At 50.0% G+C, this 10,862-nt stretch overlaps 1 protein-coding gene across 1 annotated transcript; it reads left to right on the plus strand.

Annotated features, from left to right (window-relative positions):
• Positions 1 to 1,916: 1,916 nt before the first annotated feature.
• Positions 1,917 to 5,718, plus strand: LOC122368817 (sodium/calcium exchanger regulatory protein 1-like). The gene is made up of 4 exons (XM_043343076.1): positions 1,917 to 2,283; positions 2,820 to 2,992; positions 4,999 to 5,112; positions 5,504 to 5,718. Exons 1-4 carry the CDS (start codon positions 2,211 to 2,213, stop codon positions 5,555 to 5,557), a joined length of 414 nt encoding a protein of 137 aa, XP_043199011.1. The 5' UTR covers positions 1,917 to 2,210; the 3' UTR covers positions 5,558 to 5,718.
• Positions 5,719 to 10,862: the final 5,144 nt, after the last annotated feature.

Consider the following 10,862-nt stretch of genomic DNA (forward strand, 5'->3'; position numbering starts at 1 on the left):
CTGCTTTTACGTTCCCCTTACGCAGAATTGAACAGCGATTTATTCTGCCAAAAAGCTCAATGGAGGTCGATGGAGAACTTTTTGTATGTCCAATGAAACATAAACGCAATTTTGCAAATATTGCTGTGGTGACACTGCAAACAGAATGCAATGCCGTTCCTGATTTTGAACACGCATGGGAAAAAGAGTCACTCCACTCGATAGCCAACATAACAAGGATTATTTTGATATATAATAATCCAGTTTTACAACGTCATGGAGGTACTCCACATGCTATCACCAGCGCGGTTGTTTAAACCTTTGACGGCGCACCAAAAAAGTCACTGTCAGAAACTCCCGATTCCACGTACAATAATGGAGACTAAATGCGCAACTAAATAATTTTTTCTGCCCAATTCAAAACATTTCATCAATTTCCAACAGAATGACACCCCAAATATACATATATTCCGAAATTGCCCACGGCCATCCGTGAGGCCGTTTCCAACCATAGTGCGCTGGGGCGTTTGGCTGTTATTTGTTGTTCCGCCCGGTCGACCGGCTGGCCGCTGCAGTTTTGTTATGTACCAGAGTGTGATCGGTTTGCCTTTACGTGCGGTGTCGTATCGTATGCTGGTTGTGTTCGGGGTGTTATGCACGCTCATGTTCGTCTGTGACCGCACAGAATACCGTGGAACTATCCTATCGCTCCCGCCGGCGGCATGGTCGGCCTCGCACTCTCGCGTGTAGATGAGGCAACTACTGCCTGGAGCGCTGACTTGGGGTTTTCTCTGTGGCCGCTGTGGGCGCTCCGGTCGCGGGTTACGTTTTTGAAACACCATCCACCAAAATGCCCTCTCAGAACATGTTTGTGCCAGTCAATAAGTCTAGATAAGTCTAGATGCATTCAAGCCGTTACATTTCCGTTTTTATCAAACGTACAAATCGTAGACTGCAGCAGCACTGTGTGCCTCTGCGACTTTCGAGTCTGATAACTTGCGACTGCGATATCCGTCCTGGCTGAAACGCTGCACGAATCTGAGCCGCTTCTGTTGCCTCACATCTACCTATTTTCTGAATGGGGTTACCATATCGTTTGAGTGGAAGGACTGTGTTATTGGTTTCAGCCTTTCGTAGCGGTAAGGGGACGCCGCGCTACTTGTGATCTGTTGTTCAATGTATTTTTATGGAAATATACGTCGCTGATAAATTTGCGTGTGTTCTGAGTGTTGGGTATAGGGCAGATGACTACGTATCTATAACGGTTAATACACAGATTCCTCTCTGACCGGGGTCCAATCCTGACGCTAGAGGTGGGGTCTGCCTCTGCCGTCCGCAGTCGCAATGGGTGACAACTGACAGCCGGTCGGTATTTCATTTAAAATATTTGAAACTATTTGACTATTTGAAATGCGGACGTTGAGAAGGTATTGGTTGATGTATTGATGGCATTGGAGGTATCGAACTGGTAGAGGAATTCGAAGCGAATTACTCGGGGGGGGGGGGGCGGATGAGATAAAGCTAGTGACAACCGCGACTTTTCATTGACTGAGCGAAGGTGTAGGCATTTACTCGTGCTGAGGAATGATGCTAATCGTGACAAGATGTTCGCTAGCTCAACTTCACTCTACCGGGAACATCTAAGCGGGGTTCTCCGGTCCGTTTACTTCACGAAAGGTAGAACACCATTGATTCAGGTTCGCAGTCTTTTGAACCCAATGACAAAGCTGCCCGTATGCACATGTCACGTCTCACGGGCGCAACGCTCCACGGTCCGTATTTCCACGAACAATTCGCATCCTTCGTGTCAGACTGGTCAAGGTTTGGCCAGGGCTGCCAGATTGATCCGGATCATATGGCAGCTCCGGCGGATCAATTGGCCGCGCCTCTAGGCCGGCGTCGGGTTTAAGCGCGCTGTTATTGGTGTTTGTACGTCGGCGGGGGAGGATATCGGACGCAGCCGGCGGGACAGCGGAGACTCAGGCCGTCGGGGGCGGAGACATTCCGGAGACCGAGACGGAGGCGGAGGCGTTCGAGAGACGGGTGGACGGGCAGAAACGGTCCTCACGCAGACGAGTAGAGGGACAGCCTTACGGGTCAACAGACAGAGACTGACATACGACAAACGTTTACAAAGTACAAACCGACGGATAGACGGACGGACAGATAGACGGACGGACACACAGACAGACGGACACACAGACAGACGGACACACAGACAGACATACACCATGACGGAGACGATGATCGGAAAGTGGAAGATGGAGTCGAGCGAAAACTTCGACGAATATATGAAGGCGCTCGGTAAGTATGTATCGAACTCATTCGAAGACAATCAAATTGATCACATTGCACCGATGGGTGTGCTGACAGGGCGCGCTACAGACTGCGTATACACTTGCACCGACATCAGGTCGCTGACTTTTCAGGCGATTACTTTACTCAGCGTGTCATTCATTGCGAAGCAGTCCTCACGTCATCAATCAAGTCATTGCAGACCTGAAATTCGTGTGGCATGTAAATAAGTGGTATTGAAACCCTCAGCACGAACAAGAATAATAATGCTTCTAAAGCACACAAAGCACACAAAACCCAACGACTTATCCACTTCGATCTATGTAGACTGTAGTCGTGCATGGCATCGTATTACGGATCCTATACAGGGCACTCAGGTCAGAAACTAACTAGAAAGGTTGTTGACCGTGATTCATTTCAAATGTCATTTATCCTCAAACCGTCCGGCGTCCGCATAGGTGAAAACCACCCAGTTACGCGGCCAAGCCGCCTGGTTTGACCCGGCTGCCCCAGCTGACCCCCCCCCCCCCCGCCCTGTGTGTCAGACGTGAACGTGATGCTGCGGAAGATGGCCAGCACGGCCTCCCCGACGGTGGAGATCTCGGAGCAGGGCGGCACCTTCCAACTGACTACCTGCACTGCCTTCAAGACCACCACCATCACCTTCCGGCTGGGCGAGCAGTTCAACGAGGAGACGGCCGACGGCAGGAAGGTCAAGGTCAGTCCAGGGCCAGTCCGAGTCAGCCGGGGTCAGCCGGGGTCAGTCCGGGTCACCGGTGGGTCGGCGCAAACGGCGACGGCAGGAAGGTCAAGGTCAGTCCGGGTCAGTCCAGGGTCAGTTCGGGTCAGTCCGGGTCAGCCGGGGTCACCGGTGAGTCGGCGCAGACGGCCGTGCAAATCATGGTGGCGTCTCTCCAACACACGTAAAAATTAACCCGGCAGGCGGTGGGCCTCCCGGCCACCTTCCGCGCGGTGGGGGAGGGGCATTTTTTGTCCTCCCCGTATCTCCGAAACTACTGGACGGATCCGAAAATTCAAACGGCGTTCGATAGCCCTGTCAAATTTGTCGAAGGAAACCAAATTTCATTGACCTCGGGGTCACCGATGACGTCACAGGTCAGGTCAAAGATAAAATGTTTCACCGTTCACAGGGCTTCTAAGGGAAAGCGCTATAACACCGAGTAAAACGCATTTTGTCGAAAATCAGCGATAGAGCGTCAGTTGTCTAGTACATATGTTGCTATTAGAGGTCACTGGTCATACCAGGTCAGGTCACAGGTCAGGTCACCAAAGGTCACCAAGAGTCACCACATGAACCCAACTTTACTAAGGTTGTGCGATGCATGTTTTATGGCCAGTTTTTCATTTCCAACTCAATGGTGTTGGTCAGTTGGCTATAGACCATCAGGTACGGTTTAGGTCACTTTCTGGTGGAGGTCAGGTCAAGGTCAGGTAAAAAAGGTCAAATTTCAAAGTTGATATTTTTGCATAAAATGGGTATTGATTCGATGCAGCTCGTCACGGGGAGTCTAATGGTGGTCTTTGTTTTGCGCTACTAGGTCTAGAATTGCTAAAAATTGAGTTTGAAAATTTGACGTCATCAATTTTTGAAGTTTTTTTGCTATAACTTGGCCAAAAAAAGAGGGATCGATCCCAAATTTGATGTGTAGATAGAACGTGATAGGGAATATCTTATATATTCAGGTTTCTTTTCGAAATTAAAAAAAAAAAACTTTTTTGATTTTTCGGCTATTATATTCAAAAAATCTATTTTTTATTTTTGGGGGTCAAAATCCAAAACATTCAAAAATCCGAGATAGCAGTTTTGTAGCCCTTCTAATTCTACACTTCTTATGTCTGAAACATTTTTCTGTATCTCTAAAGCTGTAGGCCTGACAGGCGACAGCTCTTCCCGCGAAACCTTTTTTGGGTCGAAAATGGCAAAAATGACGTCACTCTGACGTCTTTAGCGGCCAATCTATCATAGCCTTTGGAAAATTTTTGGTCACAATGTGCAATAGCTATTCACTGGAGGGTACTGAAAGTTTGGTGACAATCGGCGCAGCGGTTCTCGAGATATATCGAAAAAACTAAAGGGGGGCAAAAAAAATGCCCCCCCCCCCTCCACCGTCTGGAAGGTTAATCGTTCCCTCAGTTACACCGACTGAATGATACCTTTGACACTCAAAGACGGATCCATACATATGTATATAGGCGGTCTCAGACGCTGGGGAGGGGAGTAGTAAAGGAATCTTGGAAGAGGGGGAACCCAAAACAGTTTTTTTTTCCGGCCATTACAAAATCTCCTCGGAGTCAGGTTGCTTGTGGACCTCGGTGTAGTTAAGGGCAAACGTTTTTTCATAAAAAGTTAAAGCAATCAAATTTTCGTTCTATTTATCCTAGAAAAACGACTATTTTTCATCGATTGATAGGGCGCTGCGAGGAGGCATTTGCCCCCAAATGCCTTCCCCCCCCCCGCCCTCCATCCGCCTATTGTTGGCACTTTAAGTCTGTATGTTAAAGGTTGCAGAGTGTATGAAAATATATAGTTTCGCATTTGTGACCTACTTCCTAAGCTGAGGTCATTTTGTGACACACTCACGGAGGTGTGCGGAAGTGTCTCTATAAACTGACCCGGATTGTTGCCGCGGAGTTCGGATGTTCCGCCGCTGAGGCACAGACCGGACATCTGCCCTCTCTGACCGCCCTGCGGCCTCTCCCCAGTCGACCATGACCTGGGAGGACGGCACACTGGTGCACGACCAGAAGGGTGACACGGAGAAGGGCCAGAAGGACACCGTGCTCTGGCGCACCTTCGACGGAGACACCATGACTCTGGTGAGCCGGGAACGGCCCGTGGCGCCCCGCGTTCACCGCCCGGGGCTGTGTGTGATGCAATAATAATGTCTCTTAAAGAAAAGAATAGAGGAGCCGTGTTGAATAGATGACTATAAATAACAAATCGGTGGGCTAGTTGAACACCTTGTTGGTGTATATTAACATAATATATTTTAAGGATTTTAATTATCCATTAACGTTCAAGAATGAAAACCTTGTGTTTTATTTGCATTACATAGTCTATTTCTTGTTATGGATTCAAAACATTATTATGTAACTATTATAAAATCGCAAGGTGATGTTGGATAATTATTTCAACTTGAATTGACTCGCGACGTAGCTGTTTGTCTTCAAAGTTCAACTAACCACCATGTATTTCTGTCGTTTTCAGAAATGCACAGTGGACGATATAACTGCCACGCGCGTCTACAAGCGGGAAAAGTAGGCGGCACCGTCCAGCCCCTCGGGGTACAACAGCCAGATGGCCAACAGTGCGATATAATCTGCCCGAGTGCAGATCGCACACCCGGAGACAGAGCCACCTCAGTTATCCTTAGCTTGATAGGTAATGAATACGCACACTTGGAATACAATTATTTGGTATCGGACTCTCATGTGATGTTATAGTTATGCACGATTGCGCTTTTTATGAGCGTTAGGCTGCATAATAAGCTGCGAATTGGATGTGTCTCATGGCACTTGCATCGAAACAAAGGAAAGGATCTGGCCGTCATGCCTAGTTACTTGTGTCATCAGTGAATCACTGCGATGCGGAATGCCAATCATTGATGCACTGCGGCACAGTATATCAATCAGTGGTGCACTGCGGCACAGTATAACCACAGAGTATAACAATATGTGGTGCACTGCGGCACAGTATACCAATATGTATGTGGCGCACTGCGGAACAGTAGGTATTCCAATCAGTGGTGTTCTGCGGCATATAATGCCAATCATTCTTGCACTGCGGTACAGTATTAAGTATAACATATGTGGTGCACTGCGGCACAGTATATCAGCTATGAATGCATCAAAGTCGCTTGTTTAAATAGCCTGGAAAAATCAAAATGCGTGCTTACATGTCAATGAGCAAAGCCAAATTGATATATTACTGTCGTCTAAACGATCTATGATAAAAACTCAAAAGAAAACTTGAAAGTAGCAGATCCCACACTACGTGTCCTTAACCCTCGCCCGTATTGGTGTTTTCCAGCCGCGAACGTATAAGAGGGGGGGGGGTCCGTTGGACCCCCCCCCCTTTGCCGTTTCGCCCCTGATCGAGCTAGAGCTTCGCGGAAAAAAACGAGCGTGTTGCCCGTGACGAAAGGAAGCTGATGATGCCCATTTTTAAGGTCCTAAGTCATCGGTTGACCTTCCAGGTCAGGTCAATGACCCAAAAGTCGGGAAAATCGGGACCTGTTAGAAGGTCGTAAAGCGTGGCTGCTATGGGGTTTTTCGGGGTGCTGATCACGAAAATCATGTTAGTTTTGATTACAGATGATGTTTTCATGCATTTAGGCCAGGTCGGTTCAGGTCAGGTCAGGTCAACCAACCAGTGAGGATATTCGTAGTAGGTGGCAACCGCCTCTGACAGCTTCGTAACATGTTACGAAGGCACCAAAACTACTTCGTAAATGTTTATATGGTTACTAAATTCGAATTCAGCTCCAAAAACTGGCCTAGAAACATGTAAAACTCGAAAAAGTGAAACGAGGTCATCAAAGGTCAATGACCTGACTTGACCTTCCGGTGACCTTGACACCCACCCTCATGCATGGGAGCAACATCATATCCCATGTTTGAACGCTTAAAACCACGAAAAGACTGCAAACGCGCTGCTAATGCGAGCCGACATACGCCGAATCGCGATTCCTGCCAAACATGGTCTCGAAAAGTAGGTCTCAGGTCAAAGGTCATTAGGGTAAGAGTCATGAAAATTGCAGGGTAGGTGGAAAATTGAAAAACGCGAGGGTACTGAAAGTTTCGTCGCGATCGGCCGCTTTTTACGCGAGTTATTCGCGAAAAACCGAGGAGAGAGGTTAACCCTCGCCCCCTATACGGGCGAGGGTTAAGCCCGTTGACCCTTTCACGCACATACGTCTGTTTGAAGCAAACATCACGTGTATTACCTCAAACGGTGAATCTGTCCGTCATAAGACACTTTGCGAACCACCTACCCAGTACCCCCTGTATACACGTCGGCCGGGCGGGGACAAGGTCTGGCCGTGTCAGCGTACCGGCGTCGGCCCATTCATCACTGGCCGCCCGTGTGTGTCTGTCTGTCTGTCTGCGCGCCGGTCAGCGGAGGGTGTTTCGTCACTGACTGGTGTAACGGGGTACCCAAAGGAAACTTCCACGTGAACATGCTCACTGCTCAGACAGCAGCAAAGCCTGCAAAGGCGATGAGTCATCTTTGTCAGCATGCAGAGTTAGCCGACAGGTCGATGTCGCATGTATTTACGTATTTATATCGATTTTTACATGCGTACCTATTTGTTTTATTGTTTAAACGCTCTGTCTTTTAACCGCACGCCTGTAACGAAATCAGGTAAATGCGTGTCGCCCATCGCTTGCTCATTGTTATTCATGTCAGACAGCAGTGACAGCGAGATATTTATCGATCCATCGGACGCAATCCTTGCAGTTCAATGGAATTCCGCGGCAGAGCTGGAGGTAAACACACGACAGAACTGGAGGCAAGCACACATTACACACAGGTACGGGCCGGAGCAGCGGGCGCCTTCTATTTACCCCAGACACACAATGTCTGGCAGTGGTTGTATTTCCAGTGATAGGCACCCGTTAGCATCACGTGACAATGACAATTGCTTTATTTAGGTAGCATTTTACAAACGGTCAGCTAGAGATGAATCACTAGCAGGCAGCAGCTCTAAGCGAATTGGATTCCACAAACTTGAGAAAGGGGAGTTTAGGGCGCCTCCCTTAGCATCTGAGCTAAAGCTATAATTATAACTAAAATAAACCAGAACCTAAACCAAAACTACCAGTTCAATGCTTCAAATTTCAGAAGATAGGAATACTGCTGAATTCGAGAACTTATCAAGCAGAGCAGATCTGACATGAATTTATCAAAGAGGTCTTATACACGGCTTGGAATGGTCCGATCATATTATTGCATGCTGCAGCGGAGTTCTATAGGCATAGCCTTGGCTCCAGCACTGATCTCCTGAAAATATATAAAAAATACTTGAGGCGCCTATTCAAGTGATAAGCAATCAGAGGGGGCTCGATTCATATTATGCTTCAACGTCTTATCACTACTTGCCGGACGGACTGACAATCCGTCGGTCCGCCCGCCCGTCCGTCCGTCCGTCCGTCCGTCCGTCCGTCCGTCCGTCCGTCTTCCGGTCCGTCCGTCCGTCTGGCTGTTCGTCTGTCTTGTGTCTATCCCTCATCCCTCATCCCGTCTGTCCGTCTGTCCGTCCGTCCGTCGCGGCGACCTTCCTCGGTTCGCCGGCTGCGCCACCCACCCAGGTCGTACCCGAAGCTGCGTCAGCGATCGGTCGTGTCTTTCTAAGAAGGGCACCACGACCCGTATCCGCGGGGCCGACGCGTCTGGACGGCAGCCGCTCACAAAGTCCGGCCGACCACATCCAGCTACCGTCCTAGTCTGACAATGAGTGAATGGTGGTCACTAGCTGATGGACGACCTTAAGTGACACGATTGCGTACCTAACGCTTGTGCATTAGATAGGTAGCAGTACCCATACCTATCTAAAATTTTAACTTTCCCGGCGATTTGAGATACCTATACCTACATACCTAAATCAGAACTGGTGGAGCGGAAGTGCCTACCTAATTGAGTGTTCGGAGATTGTGAAATAGTTAAAACCAGATAGGTTACGAAGTGCTTTATTTATACTGATTTTACATAAGACTTCTAATATGACGAAATCCAGAACAAGGTATACATAAGCATTGCATATGAGGGCTGTATCTTAGCTTTTCATTTGTGATGATTCGATAAAACTACACCATCAGGTGTAGCCTTTGAGCCGTTCTCGGTTTCCTCGAAGCAATAATGAGTACCGAGCAATGAGAGATGGTGTGCGGTTCTTGCTCGCACGTCTTACGTCCTACTCAAACATTCCTCGTCGTACTACATTCCAAAGTGTTTATTCCGAGTTCCGAGTCTCCGTGAGTCCCATTGCACCCGTCACCGAGGCGAACAGACTGTGGCCGCATGAAGAAGCGAACTCAAGTGGATCATTAATCATTATTATATCATTAGCGACAAACTGCTGGAAGGCTTTTATTAACCTTCAGAGCAGGGAAGGCCGGCGCTCACCACGACAGCCACTGTCGACCGCTGACTGCTGAGGGGACGCGGCTGAATGCAGCAGGCAGCTGCAGCGGGGCAGCTGGTCAACCACAGCCACCGTCGACGGCCGCTGCCTGCCGCGGCTGGGCGCAGCAGGCAGCTGCAGCAGGGCAGCTGCAGTACGGCGAACGGTCGTCGCACGCGCAAAAACGCTCAGCGCCGCAGACTAAATAGTAAACTGGGTCCCTCCGGCACCCTCTGTCCGTCCATCTGACGCAGAACGGGACGGCAGCATAGTGAACGGCAGAGTAAAAACGGCGCCGAGTGAGCCCGCCGAGCCGGCGTCAATGGAGCGTCCGGCCGGAAGGTGCCGGTGGACTGTGCCCAGTGCCGAGCCGCGCTGCACGGGTGGGGGTCGTGTCAGGGTCCGACTGGCCAGTCTGCACATCACACGACCCTGACTCACCAGTCACCGCCCCGCTCCCCCTCTCCGTCCGACCCCACTGCACCCGCCCCGGACAACAATCACAATCACTCCACAGCGAGGCTACAGACGGCGAGCTGCATCAGTGGCACAGTCGCCGCTCCCGCCCGCACCCCACCGTGCATTAGGAGCCGTGTCGCGCGTGCAGCACACCGGTGAAGACACGGCGCGCGCCGGGCTCGACTGCGGCGCGCCGCGGATCGCCGCAGTCGTGTGTCCAGTGTCAATAGACGGCGGGGTGGGTGGCGGCCGACCGACCGGGCAGCGCCGGGCGGGCCATAAGGCGGGGGCGGCCGTCTGCTCGTCCGACTTACCTTGACTGCCTGCGCCGGGCGATGACAGGGCAGACGGAGCGACCAAACACACCCGAGTCCGCACAGACTTCGACACGTCAGCGGCATTCGGACCGAAACTGAGCGATAGGCAGCCACGTGACGGTCAGACTTCAGCCGAATTCGATGATGAAATATCGGTCTTGTTATTATTGATTTAGAAACAGTGCACTATAACCTTCGCATGTGTGCGGCGTTTGCCAGCTTCTAACGTGTGTGTGGGGGGGGGGGGTCGGTTGGACCCCCCCCCCTTGCCGTTTGGCCCCTGACCGAGCTTGAGCTTCGCAGAAAAAAACGAGCGTGCTGCCCGTCACGATACGAAGCCGATGATACCCAATTTTAAAGTCCTAGGTCATTGGTTGATCTTCCAGGTCAGGTTAATGACCCAAAAGTCGGGGAAATCGGAACCTGTTAAAAAGTCGTAAAGTGTAGCTGCTATGGGGTTTCCGGGGTGCTGATCACGAATATCATGTTAGTTTTTATCACAGATGATGTCTTTAAGCATTTAGAACAGGTCGGGTCAGGTCAGGTCAAGTCAACCAGTAGGGGTCGTGACGGGTATTCGTAGTAGGTGTCAACCGCCTCTGACAGTTTCGTAACATGTTACGAAGGGGGCATTCCACGTCAAATCGAACAAAAATCGGCTGTTTTG

Source organism: Amphibalanus amphitrite, unplaced genomic scaffold, assembly GCF_019059575.1.
Source record: "Amphibalanus amphitrite isolate SeventyFive unplaced genomic scaffold, NRLGWU_Aamphi_draft 000978F_arrow, whole genome shotgun sequence".
In the NCBI taxonomy this organism is placed as follows: Eukaryota; Metazoa; Arthropoda; class Thecostraca; order Balanomorpha; family Balanidae; genus Amphibalanus; species Amphibalanus amphitrite.